This window comes from Alosa sapidissima, chromosome 2 (assembly GCF_018492685.1).
Source record: "Alosa sapidissima isolate fAloSap1 chromosome 2, fAloSap1.pri, whole genome shotgun sequence".
NCBI lineage: Eukaryota > Metazoa > Chordata > Actinopteri > Clupeiformes > Clupeidae > Alosa > Alosa sapidissima.
In genome coordinates, this window is record NC_055958.1 from 5,421,503 (window position 1) to 5,438,285 (window position 16,783).

A 16,783-nucleotide genomic window follows, 5' to 3' on the forward strand; every position below is an offset into this window, starting at 1 on the left:
AATAAAAAAAGACAAGTTACACCAGTCATCAGCCTCATTATTGCTGGAAAGGTGGGAAGAGTTCTATAGTGCGATGGCCATTGGTGTGAATGACCTTTCTTGTCTCTCAGAGGAACGTTTGGGGGGGATTAGCCTGCCACTGAAGGTACTCATTTAGGGGACGAGAGGTGTTGTTCAGGATGCTCATCATCAGCTTGTGAAGCATCCTCCTCCCTGTCACCCCTTCCAATATGTCCAACTGAATCCCACCCCATATGACAGAGGTGGCTTTCTTAATAAGCCTGTTCAATCTGTCAGCATCCCTCCCTTTCTTGCAACATGGCACTAGATTATACAGAGTATATATGAACACTATAGCAAATATCTAGAACAGTACATCAGAGTATATAAGAACACTATATCAAATATTTAGAACAGTGCATCAGAGTATATATGAACACTATATAAAATATCTAGAACAGTACATCAGAGTATATATGAACACTATATCAGATATCTACAACAGTGCATCAGAGTATATATGAACACTATGTCATCTCCATGACAATAAATGATCATTTCTGTCTTCTTCAGTCACAATTTCTTTTCTTTCTCCTGTGTCTGTTTGTCCTCTGTTTCTAGGGTGACCGTGGTGATGGGCAGCCAGGTCCCCGTGGTCCACCTGGTCCCCCTGGTCCTCCCGGCCCTGGCCTTGGAGGCCGAGACAGACTTGTGAGTTTGGGTCCACTGGCTTGACCAACTAGACAGCATTTTAAGACAGGAACATTCACAGTCCTTCTCCTGCTGTGTGTTCGAGAAGTGATTCCGATTCGGACTAATAAGTGTTTTCTTTTGCGTCAGACCTACGTGGACTTGGAGGGTTCTGGGTTCCCTGATTTGGAGAGTGTTCGGGTAGGTTGTTATATATATATATAAAGCCTATATATATATATATATATATAAAGCTTTATATATAAGATAAAGCCTATATATCTCCTCATTCCTGTTAGCATAGCTGCTGCGTAGGCCTAAACCTTTATAAACAATCTCGGACTCAACTGGTTTATTTGTCGGCCTCTTCCTAAACATGACCCTGAATGGAACGCAGTGTGTTAACCTTTCTAAGCAAAGAAGCACCTCTGCTGTGAGGGTTACTGGATGTGTTTATTATCCCTCAAATCCATGATTGACTTGGTTTCCCAGAAGAAGAATCAACACGTCGGACCCTTGAAGAACTGTTTTAGCATACAGCATGTATTGGCACACAGTTCAGGGTTCAGGTTAAACCCATTTATGGAGTTTTTTTGTGTAGACTAGATTTCATTGCTAGATTGTTTATAAATGCAATACGAAAGACTGTTGCATAAAGTACAAATAAGGGCAAGATCTTTTTTATCACTGTGAAAACATTTCTTATGAAAATAAATAAGATCTCTAAGATCCTTCAAAAATCGACTCTGGTCGGGAATGAAATCCGAATATGGAAGTGTGCATTTTCTTCTTTTTTATTACATAGTCTTGTCCTCAACAACAGTCAAGTGGAGTGATTAATGTCACCCAGTAAGGTATTGGTGTGGTCTATCTAACAGGGCCTACCTGGAGTACCTGGTCTGCCTGGCCCACCTGGGCCCCCAGGTCCTCCTGGCTATGGGGGGTCTTCCGGATCTGGATCATCTGGGTCACCTGGAGCCCCTGGTATACCGGTAGGTTGCCTGAACAATTTGTGTGTAACTTGCTTATGTTGGCCATCGGTATACCTTTAGTCAGTTGTTTATTTGTGTGGTTATTTAGTTACGTCACTGTAACAATAATGTTCATATATTGTGTATATTGTTGTCTGTAGGGCCCCTCAGGTCCTCCGGGCGCAGCAGGACGACCAGGACCAGCAGGCCCCAAGGTGAGACACACCAGGCCCACTCTCATATTGCTCACTAATGACCTCTGAGTGTAGTGTAACAACCATATGAACTGAAATGTATGTGTTCAATCATGCAAGGGTCATATGCAGTATTAAAAGGCACATTTCTTTCTTAGCCATTTATATTAGTGTTATTTAAAATGTTTTTTCTTTCCTCAGGGAGAAGCTGGTGAATTGGGACTCCCTGGAGCAGTGGGCGAAAAGGTGAGTTCTGCACTGGGTTTGATAAGCAATGCATAAACATGCTTCCATGGATACATATTCACATTCAGCGTATTTACACACTAATGTTAGAAAATGTCAAGTTTTTCTAAGATTTACAGTAGCCGTGGCCTACTGATTAGCGTTTCGGACTTGTAACCGGAGGGTTCGAACCCCGACCAGTCGGCACGGCAGAAGTGCCCTTGAGCAAGGCACCTAACCCCTCACTGCTCCCCGAGTGCCGCTGTTGTTGCAGGCAGCTCACTGCGCCGGGATTAGTGTGTGCTTCACCTCATTGTGTGTTCACTGTGTGCTGAGTGTGTTTAACTAATTCACGGATTGGGATAAATGCAGAAACCAAATTTCCCTCACGGGATCAAAAGAGTATACTTATACTTATACAATCAGAATGCCGTTAGGACACCTGGACAACTCTTTTTTGTTTTGTTTCTGATACCATAAGCAAGACAAATTCTGCATGTCTACTTCTTTCCCATGCGTTGGTTTTGCCACCGACATTGGAAGGATGGAATGCATTGTCCATTTTTGTGCCACTTAGTCAATGTTTGCACCTGCTTTCGCCCCCTGCAGGGCTCCAAGGGTGACGCAGGTACTCCTGGCATTCCTGGCCAAACTGGACTCGCCGGGCTCCCAGGGCCTATGGGACCCGTTGGACAACCAGGACCTCCCGGACCTCCTGGGCCCGGCTACCGCGTTGGCTTTGTAAGCATCACCGTATTTTGCTCTGTAGAAATGGTGATCAGACACAGCGTCACCATCATGAGTTCAGAGTGTCTCGAAGGCCTTGCATGATTGGTTGTAAACTCATGCGGACTTTTCATTCAACAGGATGATATGGAGGGCTCTGGTGTGGGCATCTATCCTGGCGGACCAGGAGTGAGAGGACCTGATGGAGTACAGGTCAGTTCATTTTCACATGGTCCCACACCTTGGCTTTCTTACAGTCTATGGACATCACAAGCATGTTGTCTAACACTATCATATTCTTTCTGTTGATTCCAACTCAGGGTCCACCTGGTCTTCCTGGCCTTCCGGTAAGAATATATCTTGAACCTAATATATCATTTTTGATTGGTAGTTGACTGGTATTAAGCAGACACTTTTACTCGCAACAGCGGGTTCCGGTTTGACCGATTGTCAGGCGACATTACCACTGTTCCACCATGCCCACAAACATACTGTACATACAGTATAACATGCATATTAGATAGATAGATAGATAGATAGATAGATAGATAGATAGATAGATAGATATTGCATGCACATACATACATTTCACATACAGTACATATGTACGGGTTGGATGATTGAGTTGCCAAATTGAATTTGGTCTCATGTGTATCACAGGGCAAGCCGGGCTTCCCTGGTCTCACTGGCCAGAAGGGCAGTGAGGGGCCTCAGGGCAGAGATGGTCGACCAGGACTGGACGGTTTTCCTGGACCACAGGTGAGAGCCTTTGTTTTCACTGTCTACCTTTGGCATTTTTATTAGCATTTTGTGAATCTGATTGATTGATTGATTGATTGATTGATTGATTGATTTAATGTTCTCTCATTTTTTCTGCCAATGTGTCTTCACAGGGACCAAAAGGAGAAAGAGGAGACAGGGGAGAAAGAGTGAGAAGATTGTCCTTATTTCTTTCACATCACTTAAAGCTGTTTTACTGTATGAATTGCTCGGGGTTGGAGAACCACTAGAGCTGCTACCCCATCCCAGCCCAGCCTGGTGTGTCTTAATGAGCCCTCTGCTGTGTTGTCTCCTGCCAGGGGGAGCCGGGTAGAGATGGGGCCGGTATTCCTGGACCACCTGGCCCTCCTGGACCCCCAGGGCAGATTGCCTACTCATCTGGTGGAAGTGTATGTTTTGCTTTGCTTTAAACCTAGTTTGTATACCAATACATGCAACTTGACTTTGTTTCTATGCATACCGATGCACAGTTCAGTATGGTGAATCTGAATCAGAGTATGGTGAATAGTTTATCTGAATCATCAAAGTACAGTATGGTTTGACTGACTGATTTACTTCTTTGCTCTAACAGTATGATGGTGTGGGTGTACAAGGACCTCAGGTAAATATTAATTAAAAAATCCTTTAGGCTCAACCATCTTAACCATAAGAAAACTGCATGAAAGTGTTATAACAAATGCTGTTACATAATGGCTGTCCTTGAGTCTATCTGCACTGACATAAGCAATTCCCCATTTTTAATTACACCACAATACACCAGAGAACGAGTGGCATGTCATGGGATATTGGCACGGGTGTGCTCGGGTCCTAGTGTAACCAGTGTTAATATCCCACTCAAAAGCATGACCTTGACTATGTTATTAAATTAAATAAATACATTTATTAACCATTGACACAATGATGACACAAAAGTGTCTCTCACTGTTTGTTTATATTTAATACAAAGAAAGATGTTCAATCCAGAGTTCAGCCTAATTGGAATTCATTTTTATGTCGATTCAAATACAAAGTAAATTTACAAACACATCCATTGGATGTTGTTTAGCTTTCCAAATGAGTAGGTATTTTTTTATTAATAAATAAATACCATGTAGTCAGGAAGGAATCATGAGGCTCCATCATTGTTGAATGCTCATCACAGGTTTATCAATGCAATGCATGCTATACAGTATTCAGCCTTATGATCTTGTCAAAAGAAGACTTAGGGTCACTTTTTCACCATCCTCAACATGAGTGGATTGGTGATGTCTGAATGCTATGGCTCTTGACATGTGTGCTGTGTTGTGTTGTGCCTTTCTCAGGGTAATCCTGGACTGCAGGGTCAAGCAGGGTTCCCTGTAAGTTGCATCTCTTAAGTGCATCTCTTTCCTCTTTGCACTCAACTAACAAAAGGGCGGAAATGTTCAGAACCTTATTATTCTAGGGTAGCGAAATTTTCAAGTTCAGAAAGTAATCGCAGTCCCATCTTATTCCCGTCACTCAATCCAGTGTACACACTGATTGAGAAATCAGCTGACCTCAGCAAACTCAAATACAAACCTTGGCCAGAATTTGTTCTTTTTGAACTTGGACTATCCACCCCCAACTCACATGTGTGTCTTTGTAACATACTCTTGCAAGAGAATAAAACAGATGTTCGAACATGTCGTGTTTGACTTGCATAACATCCGCTTTTTTTATTTCTTCTTGAAAAAGGGTCCAATGGGACCAAAGGGTGATCGAGGTGACCCAGGCCTGCCAGGAATTGCTACCAAGGTCAGAGATGGGAATGAGAAATTGATGACTGAGCATGAATTTCTTTTTTCTTTTTTAAAGGCCTGTTTCTCTCATGCTCATGATTTTGAAATGCATCATGCTCTCTAAGTACTTTTCATTTCTCTTCCCAGGGTGAAAAAGGAGAACCTGGCGCAATTATTGGGCCTGATGGCAATGCCATTTACTATGCTGGGTCGGGTGGACAGAAGGTGAACGCAGTAATACAGTGCATGATATATTGCTATAGCAGACTCCATGTTACTTAGCATCGGTGAAGGGTTTATTAATAAATACTATATATATTATACTGTCTTTTACCTGTCATGACTATCTATGTCATTTCTGCCTACAGGGAGACATGGGACCTCCTGGACCAGTTGGGCCAGCTGTAAGGATTAAATATTGCATTTTCATCTGATCCAGTAACATTTAGAAGGATGGATTGTGTGCAGAATGCACTAGGGATGTGGCTAATTCAAAATGTTGTATTTTAAAGCAATACTGTTGCATTTTAAAGCAATATTTGTGTGTTCAATAAGACACACCAAATCCATATGCTTGTTGTCTGCAGAATACATTAATATACTGTATCTTTCGCATGCAGTAAGCATGCTGTGTCATAAAAGAGATTATTTACGGATCTGGGGTACAACATGCTGCACGTATGCAACTGCTGCCAGCCAATTGTGTTTTGTTGTTATATCTTGCCTCCTGTTGTGTTATTTTAGATAGGCTTGGTTGTTGATTGGCCTCTGTGGCAACGCAATTTGTACTATGAATGAGAGCCTTTACAGATCCTGGGTACAACATGTATTTTGTGACTACCACAAGCCAGTTGTGTAATGTATCTTGCTTCCTGTTGTGTGCCGTACGGATCTGGAGTACAACATGCGGCATATTTGCATCTGCCATAAATTCACTACCTATAGCATGAGGAATTTTAACGCCTTTCCTGTGTAGATATGCCATTCTAACATGCCATCTTGCTTGTCCTTTTTAGGGGCCATACGGTCCACAAGGGCCAAAGGGTGAAATCGGTTTCCCTGGCAGACCAGTAAGTATCAGAAAGTACATTTTATTTGTAGGCTTGTATTCTGTGACGTAGTATAGTCACCATATATCATACATATATCTTTGTCCTCAGGGTCGTCCTGGTGTCAATGGCTATAAAGGAGAAAAAGGTGATCCAAGCTCAGGATCTGGATATGGCTACCCTGTAAGTCTGATATACTCCCATTAATTTTTCGCCTGGCTATGTCGGTTAATTAAGTCCCCCTCCCATTTCTTATTCTTAACCCTTCCACTTCCTCTACCCCTTTGTGTACACCTACCCTTTGTCGCTCGAAACGACAAATGGAAAATTTGTTGACAGATTCGTCTAAAGTGACGAATGTTTATCACAACAAACTTCCAAAATGCTGTTGGCAGCTGTATGCAATATCAGACGAGTGGTAAAAAAGTTCATCAAATTTCGCTGCTGCTGGACATTAGTTAAATTTCAGACATGGTATACTATGCTGTCAAGTCACAGGGCATCAGATATGGAAATATGTAAACACTTGTGACTATCAAATCAGCAATAATGATGTGACCATAACTTTTGCAAACAAATTTTTGAAAACTTTCCTATGAAGAACAGGACCCCTTAATATAGTATTTGGCCACAAGATTTAATGGAACATAAAACAACCATTGTTGTCTTTTTAAAATTCTTATAAATGCCAAAAGATTACATATATGAGTGTGCCTGGTGTTTTTCTGGAAATGTCGTCATACCCATTTGTTTGAAATGTAGTCCTGAAACATCTTCATTTGAAGGGCTATATGGGCCTACCCTTCCACCCAAAAGAGATTTGGAATACCCCTTCCCTTGGTGTGAATGCGCAAAACAAAGGGGAAGGTCTAAGCATTAGGATTGGGTCTAATTGACTACCCAACTCTGATAAGCAATGGTACAATTTGTAGAGACTATAGCATGTTTATGTATAAAACCTACAGTCAGCAACCAACCGGTACACTCCTTCGTACTTAATGGGTTTATGTTTGTCTAGGGTGCCCCTGGTCCTCCTGGGCCTCCCGGCCCTCCTGGCCCCACTGTGTCTGTGGATAGGTTTAATGTAAGTATGTTAGCAAACATCATCATGGAAGTTAACATCATTGCTTGATTAAAAATGATTAAAGTTAATACAAATGATATAAAAGTGCAATGTGCAGTAAGTTAAAAATGTGTGTGGTGTGTCTATTTGCTAAATGCATTGATTGTTTAGGTATTGTACTTCTGTATGTAATTTCTAACTACTTAAACACTTGATTCTTAATTTCAGAGATATGAAACAGATAGGAACTACCCAGGTGAGATGTTTGAATAGCTTTTATCTGTGGTATTACTTTTATAAAATAGGCATGATCAACATCTTGTCTTTAACAACCCATATTGCTATCATTCCATAAGTAAACATTGGACAACGTTCTTCTTTATTGTTCCAGCGGAGAAAGGAGAGAAAGGAGACCGCGGTGACCCCGGCATTCCTGGAACTCCAGGTACACCGTTCACATTAGACTTGTACTCGTCTCACACTCATTGGGAAATCTCCACTAATAAATGTTTGTGAATGAATAACTAGATCAGATGTAGTCATATGTATAAAAAGCAGGCTACTATACTACACTTTTTTTATTTCCATTATCACATTATTTCCAGCTCTTTCTGACCAGTACAAATTTGTTACACACAAATTCAGTATCTTAGAGTTAAAGTTAAAGTTGACCGATATTTAGCAGATAGTTTTATACAAAGCAACATAAACTTGGCGGGTTTGGGAATGGAACCCAGGTTGACGTCAGACAATGACATTAATGCTGCTTCACCTTGCCTAACTGGGTAGTCTATGATCTTTAGTCTGAATGAAGAATTTTGTCTTCTAAGGTGATATATGACATCTGTTGAATAAAATGTGTTTTGTAATTTGCTTTTAATTCCTTTACTTCTAGCCTCTTCCTATGACATTGAATATCTGTCAGGGGTAAGCAAAACTAAGTTGATTCATATGAAAAGTAGTGCTTGATATTTCATCCTGTGTGCTTCAGTTAAGTAAGGAGCTAACATTAAGATATGTGCACTGGCAGAAGCTGAAAGGAGAGCGAGGAGACACAGGCGGGAAGGGAGAGAAGGGAGAGCCAGGCGGAGGCTACTACGATCCCCGCTACGGAGGTGGCCAAGGGCCCCAGGGGCCCCCAGGGAATCCAGGACTTCCAGTAAGATGCACAACATTTCATCTGATTTGGTCAATCCTGAGTTATGCATCTGTGCACCGGATGGCTATGTTGCTTCTCAATGCCAGTCACACTGAAGTAATCCAATGATTATGGATTGAGTGCCACTATATCACAGACTGTAAGGAAAGAATAACTGTGACTTTATGGCAGCTCTCCACTTTCCGTATTTCATGATGAGTCTATAAGCAATGCTGTGAAAAGTGATTTTGTTATGTAGGGTCCAAAGGGAGATTCGATCCGAGGACCTCCAGGACCACAGGGCCCATCAGGGCCCCCAGGAGCCGGTTATGATGGTCGCCCGGGTGTGCCTGGCCCTCCTGGACCACCTGGACCCCCAGGAGCTCTCCCTGGAGCTTATCGACCCAGTAAGTCCAGTATTTATCTGTTACCGACCCAGTAAGTCCAGTATTTATCTGTTATCGACCCAGTAAGTCCAGTATTTATCGGTCATAAGCAAACAAAATTACATGATCTATTACAATATAGCATTGCTTGATCTAAATGATAGATGATAAATTCCATATGTGATTGTTAGACTCATGATATGAGCCTAGAAACATGCGAGTGTATGGTTGGACTTCATGAAACAAAATCTCATCATTAGGTTTAGTCATTGTACGGTATGATGAAAGCAAAAAGCTTTTTTTTTCTTGCAGATTTGTGTGGTTACTCATATTTTATTACTGTGTTGCAGCCATCAGTATCCCTGGACCTCCTGGTCCTGCCGGGCCACCTGGGCATCCTGGACAATCATCTGCTGTAAGTGATCGCTTTACCTGTTCACCTGAAAATATGACCTTAGTCATGTGAAACATACATGCTAACCACAAGTTAGTCCTGTGATCTGTATTTCTGTATGAGGTATCGGGAAGATACTTTATGTTGCATCTTTAAAGCTTATGTTACAACTAAGCAGCACATTTTTTTTTCTGGAGATCGGAAACTAGTTAAATCATCTCAGTGCAGAGCCATTGCTCGCTTTCCCATTTGTGGATTACAGTAAATCTAGTCATAAGACTAGGTTTAATCCACGTTCAGGAAACTGCCTCAAAATGTTTAAAAACATACACTACCGATCAAAAGTTTAGACATTTCCATTCCACTCCATTATAGACAGAATACCAGCTGAGATCAGTTGCATTGTTTTTTTTTTTTTTATCAGGGCAGTAGTTTTCAGATTACATTATCTGCTTACATAATTGCAAAAGGGTTCTCCAATGTTTGCTCAGTTAGCCTTTTAAAAATGATATCAGATTAGTAAACAGAATGTGCCTTTGGAACATTGGTGTCAGGGAAGGCAGATAGGACCCAAGCGCAAGACTCCACCAGGCAGAATTACGGACAAACCCACTTTATTCTTCACACTTTATTCTTAAAGACTTACCGGTACTTACATACGGGAGTTTGACTAGACAAAACAGAGAGACGATCCGACAAAGGACAGAGAAACAGGGGGGGAGAAATACACAGACCAATTAACAGAAAGACAGAGGACTGGACGAAACCAACGAGACAATAACGGGAAACAGTTGTGGAAGCAGAAACGGAGGGAAAACTAACAAGACAGGAAGCACAGACGAAATAAGGGAAAAGGGGTGGAGACAGTCACATGACAGCAGACAGGTAATCACAGAGCACATGACAGAAAACAATACACAGAATGGCCACCAGGGTGGAACAAAGTCAACAGTCCTGGGCCCACTTCCCCGAAAGCATCTTAAGACTAAGAGCGTCGTAAAGTCCCTCTTACGAACGTCTTAAGATTTGCCGACTGTTTTCCGAAACCATCGTAGCTTAAGAGCATCGTGAAAACACTCGTAGATCTACGAGTGCTCCAGAGTACTCGTTACCGGCTAAGAGCGTCTTAACAGTACTTCTCACTGAGGTCACCAACAGGACATACAGAGGAATTACAACTTAGAATACATAATCCAATTTACGTTCCCATTCTTTATTGTGTTTACCTGTGATGAATCAGATTTTAGCGTGCAAAATAGCCTACATTTAATGGTCATAATAATGTGATGAAAAGCGGACAAAAATGCAATCAAGTTATGAAACAAGACGTTGCCAGAATAGTTTGACATTATCTTTGCTAAGTGAATATTTTATTAGGCCTATGAGGTAAAAAGCAGAGAAAGCAACATGTGGTTTAGTCTGTAGCCTACTGCATCAAAATCTAAGCCTACACATTTCCTATCTTTCTTACTCGACTTCTTTCTTATCTTCAAACGTGTTCTTGACACCGCGAAAAATTATTGCATGGTGCAACAATCTAATCTTAAAATAATTACAATTATTTATGTCTCTGTGTGGTATATAACCTACTTGGGATGCTTACATGCAGATGTCAAAGTGTTTCTATTTTCGTATTGATGTGAATTAATGTGTATCACCTGACATCACCGTCAAATCAGAGGATATTTCAGAACTATTAACGTGGACAGCTCCCCTTAAGAGCATCTTAAGAGCAGTGCACGCGCGTTCACGCTACGAGCATGTTTGGGAAACAGTTGGAAAAACCAAACGAACGATCGTAAGATGAATCGTAGAAAACCCTCGTAAGATGGTGTCTCCGTCGTTATCGGGAAAGTTGACCCTGGAGCACTCGTAGATCTACGACTGTTTTCACGACTCTCTTAAACTACGATGGTTTCGGGAAACAGTCGGCAAATCTTAAGACGTTCATAAGAGGGACTTTACGACGCTCTTAGGCTTAAGATGCTTTCGGGGCCCAGTGATAATGGGCAGTGTAGATATTGCATTAAAGATCAGCCATGTCTTTCTACAACAGTCGAGAAGCACATGATGTAATATGAAAACTGTTGCCCTGATTAAAAAAACAATGCAACTGATCTCAGCTGGTATTCTGTCTATAAAGGAGTGGAATGGAAATTTCTAAGAGACCCCAAACTTTTGACCGGTAGTGCATCTATGAGCATTTTTCATAAGCAAGCTTTGTAAGCATCATGCTTTCAGCAGTCTTTCTTTCTGACCAAGTGAAAATCACCTCAGTAAATCCATTTGTGTCCACATAGACCATTCTTCATAAATGAATGCTCTCCTCCTCAGGTCACCGTTCAGAGGACATACGATGTGATCGAGACTGCGAGGAGATACCCAGAGGGCACCCTAGTCTTCGACATGGAAAAAATCAGTCTCTATGTCAGAGTCCGAGACGGCATCCGCCAAGTTCAGGTAGAGGTTCCGACTTTAACGGCTCAATTCTGAGCAGACATGATGTTTAATGTGCTTGTTTTGAACACACCTGAACATCAGTTGTCTTTCTTTTTTTCAGCTTGGAGATTATCTGCCATTCTTCACTGGTCTGGTAAGTTTTAGCTTTTTTTTAAAAAAATGTATCAAGAGAGACTTACAGACAGGAAAATAATTTCGTAGTCATAGCTGTGGGCAGACATGTTTACTACAGGTGCTGTGTATTTCTTTTTAATATCAACAAATTAACAGACACCTGTACTTATTCATCTGGGTCTTTTTTAGCAAGGCTGGCCTAGGATTTAGGACATTTGTGTTATTTTCGTTGATCATCCAGTTCTCTTCAGAGAGTAGAAAGTCATCTGAAGTCATCTGTGTAAATAATCATACTAAATTACCTCCAGGCCTGTGTCCTGATATTTTGACAGCATAGCAGCAATGTTTGACAGACGTTTTTGATTTGTGAAACTTCTTTTTTGATGAGAGCCAGGTCTTGAAAAACCATTACAGTGTTAAACCAAAGTATGAGAATAATTGCCAAAAAGTCATGAAGATGTCTTACTACCGTCTTTGCAGAAGTTTGATTGTCCCTCTTGCTCCACCTTCAGGACAATGAGGTAGCGGCTGCCCAGCCTCCTCCAGTGATCCACTACCCAGACCACGGAGCGGGCAGTGTCACTCGACCCATCGAGCCACCACCCCAGCAGCCCGCCGATGTCCCCAGGCGCGAGCCGGAACCGGACCCCCGCTACCCATCTCACCACGATCCCAGATACCCCCAGAACCCTGACTACAGACACCCTCCACAGTCGCACCCGAGATACCCTGAGCAGCCGGACCCCAGGCAACCCACTCAGCCCGAGATCAGGCACCCTGTGACCCCTGTACGCAGGCCTGAGCCCCAGCCTGCCAGACCCGTGGACACTACAGGCCCAGGGGTAAGAGTTTAAAAAGCAGACTTCATCATGTTTCCTGTCACACCCTTCTACCGGGAAGTGCTTATGAGCAGAGCATTACAGTTGAAGCAGATGTTGTCTTGCTTTGTGTAAAACTGCTATTTATGTGAATGGACCATATTGATAATAATAATAATAATACTATAGTAGTAATAATAACAATACTAATATTGATAATAATAATAACAATATTTTACTATTGTCACTTTGTGTGCTTTTAACTAGCTGTTCCTAATAGTTGCCATGGTGTAAGTTGTCATGTTTGGCAGAAGGAGTTTGCCATGCCACTCTAATCTCTAATCTCCCCCCCAGCTGCATCTGATCGCTCTGAACGCGCCCCAGTCAGGCAACATGCGGGGCATCCGTGGGGCCGACTTCCTGTGCTTCCAGCAGGCTCGTGCTGTGGGCCTGTCGGGCACCTACCGGGCCTTCCTCTCCTCCAAACTGCAGGACCTCTACAGCATCGTGCGCAAGTCCGATAGGGATACTCTGCCCATCAAGAACCTTAAGGTGCGATGATCTAGTCTTTTGCCATGGGCATAGATCCACGGCATTGCAAAGTTATTTAGATGACACATGAGCAAATAATGTAAATTGGTCTGGAATGTTTTTGTGGCATAGTGTCATTAATTCATATTTGTCTGTTAAAAGAACATTTGCCTATTTGAATTAACACAGACCAGTATCCTTGCTTCTGTAAACATTGTTATAGTATTTTGTTTGGGTTGGAAACTTTGTTACTTGCTTCAGGTTGGGTTTCCTGAAAGCATTGTAGCAGATATAAATGGACTGGAGGAGAGGGCATGGTGTAGCTTTGCCGACAAAGCCTTTTGGTAGCCAGTTCTTGATTTGGTCCACCTGTGTTTTTGTGCTGCAGGGCCAAGTGCTGTTCAGCAGCTGGGAGTCTCTCTTCTCGGAGGCCGAGGGCAGGATGAAGGACAACGCTCCCATCTACTCCTTTGATGGCCGAGACATCCTCAGGGACAGTGCATGGTGAGTAGCACAGGTGGAGGCTGGGACGGAAGACCTTTTGGTTTCCTAACGACTCTGACAAATATGCTCTGTCAGCTTTGATTGATGTTGACCAGAGTGTAAATTGATGAAATAATGTTGGATTGATGCAGCCGCGAACAAGGGTCTTAAATGTGGTTCATGTAGTTTCCTAATGATGTGGCTGATATGTCATTCTGTTGCTATGGGACCCACATGTTTGCTTTGTGGCATGCTATAAAAACTGAGTAGAACAATAAATGTATTTAACAATAAATGCTGTGCAAGCAAATGACAGATTAGGGATGCACTTTCTATACCTACAGTGTATGGTTCAGCTTCAGCCTTCAAAGGAACAGTTAAAATTCGGATTATAAAAATGACGGGTAAATGTGGAAAAAAAAAAAAACCTCCACATCAGATTAGTCAAAAAACAGGCTTGGCATATTAACACTTTCACTTCACACATTCTATTCTATGATGCATTACATGCATACAAACTAATACTAACTATGAAACAAACATAGCTTTACTCTCATCTAGGATTCTCAACTCTATTACAGTAACTATATATGAACTAAGCCTTACCCTGACGGGATCCAAATTGAAGTCTATTTTTATTCCTTGCTATAATCAAAGTGTCGAACGATGGTTGATTGTTCTCAAATCTAATTGGAGCATGCTCTCTGATTGCTGGTTGGTTTTTTATCGTGCTGATCAAAGATCACTCATTTTAACGATTGTGTCTCTCTGTTTAGGCCAGAGAAGATGATCTGGCACGGGTCCAGCCCTCGGGGCCAGCGTCAGACGGACAACTACTGTGAGACATGGCGGACGGGTGACCGGGCAGTGACAGGCCTGGCCTCCTCGCTGCAGTCCGGTCAGCTACTCCATCAGACACCACACAGCTGCTCGGGCTCCTACATAGTGCTGTGCATCGAGAACAGCTACATCTCACACTCCAAAAAGTAAACAACAATGATGATGACAAGCAAGCAAAAGCAAAAACGTTCTTTTTAATTGTTCCTTTTTAGCGTCCAGGAAAACCTAAAATCCAAAACAACAATGCCCAGCAAGCCAGGCCTAATGTCATCTTAACAAACCTCTGCCCCTTCATGTTTAAAACAACGCCACCATATAGCTTCAGTCGAGCATGCAGGTGCATAGGTGCAATTGGGTCTGTCAGGCAGAGAGGAGTCCTAATGTTTTTCTTTTGCCCCTCCGCAATGCCAAAGAGACAAATCTGACAGAAAGGTGTTTGCCCTTTTCTCGGGGGCGTTGGCACATACTTCTACTGTGGGCTGAGCCGGAGAAGAGAAGCTACTGCTACTTGTGGCAGTGTTTTGAAATTGTAACCATGATACATTTTTTGTATATTAAATGTATTGTTTGTGTTGTTTGTTTTTTTTTGTTTTGTTTTTTTTATGGATGTTACGTTTGAAAATGTCTTAATTTGGTGTAATTGGTATATTCGACCAATTTTTAGCAAACATTTTTTTGTGTAACTTTTTTCAACTTTTTTATATTATTTCAATTTTCCATTCTGAATTGTGGGATATTGAGGGGCAGAAAAAAAAACTAAAAACACTAAGAATAAAAGAAAATATTAGATATTTATTTTGAAATGAAGTTTTTAGAGATAACTGATAATTCAATTTGAGAATGAATACACATATAAAAAATACTATTTTTCTCTTAGTGAGCACTTTTTCTCAGAATCTATCAGACATTTCCACAGGAGTGTGTGCGTGAAACAGAGTAGTATAGAATAGACACATGTAAATCATGAGCATTTTTGTTTAGGTTCCTGATGAGAAAAATTGTGTGAACTCCTTACCTATACATAGCCCCCTAAAAATGAATTTTTGTTATTTGTGAAAAATCTGAAAAATTGCAGATATTGTACTTATGCTATTACAATATCATTTCTAAATTTCAGGTGGAGCTTAATGCCATTTGTTACGTTTTATGTTTCAAACAGTATGTTTTGGTTCAAACCAGGACAACTACTTTTAACTCAGCAAGGTAATTCAAGATGAACATTTTAAGATATTTCCCAAATGAAATGTCTATATTTGAAATTGTGTAGAGGAAGGCAATCTTCCTTTTACCCAAACAGCAAGTATTTCCACAATCATTTCTTTGACCACTAACTTCCAGTGTGTTTCGGCAGCAGTGGTTCAATGCTGAATTTGGTGCTACTTTGTTGAAAGGACTGCTGTGGAAAGAAGAGGTTCAGGGAAAGCTGAGGTGTATTTTTTGAAGACACGTTATAAGCCCCATACTACTAACACAGTGGTAGTGCTGCTGATGTGTCCAACATGAACTAGTGTGACCCTGTGGAATGACACTCATATTTTTGTAACCAGTATGTGCTGTAACAATTCTTTGAGGCACTGAATAAATGAATTTTGTCATTAATGACTATTGTTACTTATTGTGGGCTGCACATTTCCAAAGGCAAGAGAACCAGGTTTAGATGCTGTCATTAAAAACAAGACATTTGTACAGAGCAGCTATCTGTATTTGATATGAAATATATTTTCACAAATTAGATCCCATTGAATTGTGGCGCCTCAGATGGTACTTCTCGGAGGGAGACTCAATCATCTTATGTTCTGTCTTGGCTGATTACAGTAAATCAATCATTTACTTACTGTGAACAATGTTAACATCTCACAGGTTGTTCTCTACCAGTCACCAAACGGAAATGTATTGATGCATGACAGTAGTCTACATTCACAGTATGCAACATGAGCACCGTAAACATTATCTTAAAGTAGGAGAAATAATCCTTGTTGAAGTAATAGGCGACAGCAATATGTCTATTGTATGTTGCTCGAGTAACTGCCACAGATGTTCTATTTAACTGTCTTTAATTTACACCACACCATTTATTTGTCCGGGTTGTGCCATATTGGAGCAGATTCTGAAGCGTTGCTGGTAAAACAATGCATCTGCCTGGCCGCTGTTGAGCAGGGATCAGAGGCTAATTTTCGGTGTG

General features: G+C 41.5%; 1 protein-coding gene across 3 annotated transcripts in view; it reads left to right on the forward strand.

The window, feature by feature from the left end:
• col18a1a (collagen type XVIII alpha 1 chain a) overlaps window positions 1-16,200 on the forward strand; it is a 77,444-nt gene extending 61,244 nt beyond the window's left edge. For all 3 annotated transcript variants that reach the window (XM_042084466.1, XM_042084463.1, XM_042084464.1), the window contains 31 exons: window positions 622-711; window positions 841-891; window positions 1,569-1,682; window positions 1,823-1,876; window positions 2,057-2,101; window positions 2,690-2,821; window positions 2,948-3,019; window positions 3,127-3,153; window positions 3,467-3,565; window positions 3,700-3,735; window positions 3,886-3,975; window positions 4,158-4,187; window positions 4,888-4,923; window positions 5,282-5,341; window positions 5,473-5,550; window positions 5,694-5,729; window positions 6,342-6,395; window positions 6,486-6,557; window positions 7,393-7,458; window positions 7,666-7,693; window positions 7,829-7,882; window positions 8,333-8,364; window positions 8,468-8,596; window positions 8,835-8,982; window positions 9,312-9,376; window positions 11,690-11,815; window positions 11,916-11,948; window positions 12,442-12,771; window positions 13,102-13,299; window positions 13,667-13,782; window positions 14,538-16,200. In XM_042084466.1, the coding sequence (XP_041940400.1) occupies window positions 622-711; window positions 841-891; window positions 1,569-1,682; window positions 1,823-1,876; window positions 2,057-2,101; window positions 2,690-2,821; window positions 2,948-3,019; window positions 3,127-3,153; window positions 3,467-3,565; window positions 3,700-3,735; window positions 3,886-3,975; window positions 4,158-4,187; window positions 4,888-4,923; window positions 5,282-5,341; window positions 5,473-5,550; window positions 5,694-5,729; window positions 6,342-6,395; window positions 6,486-6,557; window positions 7,393-7,458; window positions 7,666-7,693; window positions 7,829-7,882; window positions 8,333-8,364; window positions 8,468-8,596; window positions 8,835-8,982; window positions 9,312-9,376; window positions 11,690-11,815; window positions 11,916-11,948; window positions 12,442-12,771; window positions 13,102-13,299; window positions 13,667-13,782; window positions 14,538-14,751 (2,715 nt within the window). In that variant the 3' untranslated portion in view covers window positions 14,752-16,200. The remainder of the gene's footprint in view (window positions 1-621; window positions 712-840; window positions 892-1,568; window positions 1,683-1,822; window positions 1,877-2,056; window positions 2,102-2,689; window positions 2,822-2,947; window positions 3,020-3,126; window positions 3,154-3,466; window positions 3,566-3,699; window positions 3,736-3,885; window positions 3,976-4,157; window positions 4,188-4,887; window positions 4,924-5,281; window positions 5,342-5,472; window positions 5,551-5,693; window positions 5,730-6,341; window positions 6,396-6,485; window positions 6,558-7,392; window positions 7,459-7,665; window positions 7,694-7,828; window positions 7,883-8,332; window positions 8,365-8,467; window positions 8,597-8,834; window positions 8,983-9,311; window positions 9,377-11,689; window positions 11,816-11,915; window positions 11,949-12,441; window positions 12,772-13,101; window positions 13,300-13,666; window positions 13,783-14,537) is intronic.
• The last annotated feature ends 583 nt before the right edge of the window (window positions 16,201-16,783 follow it).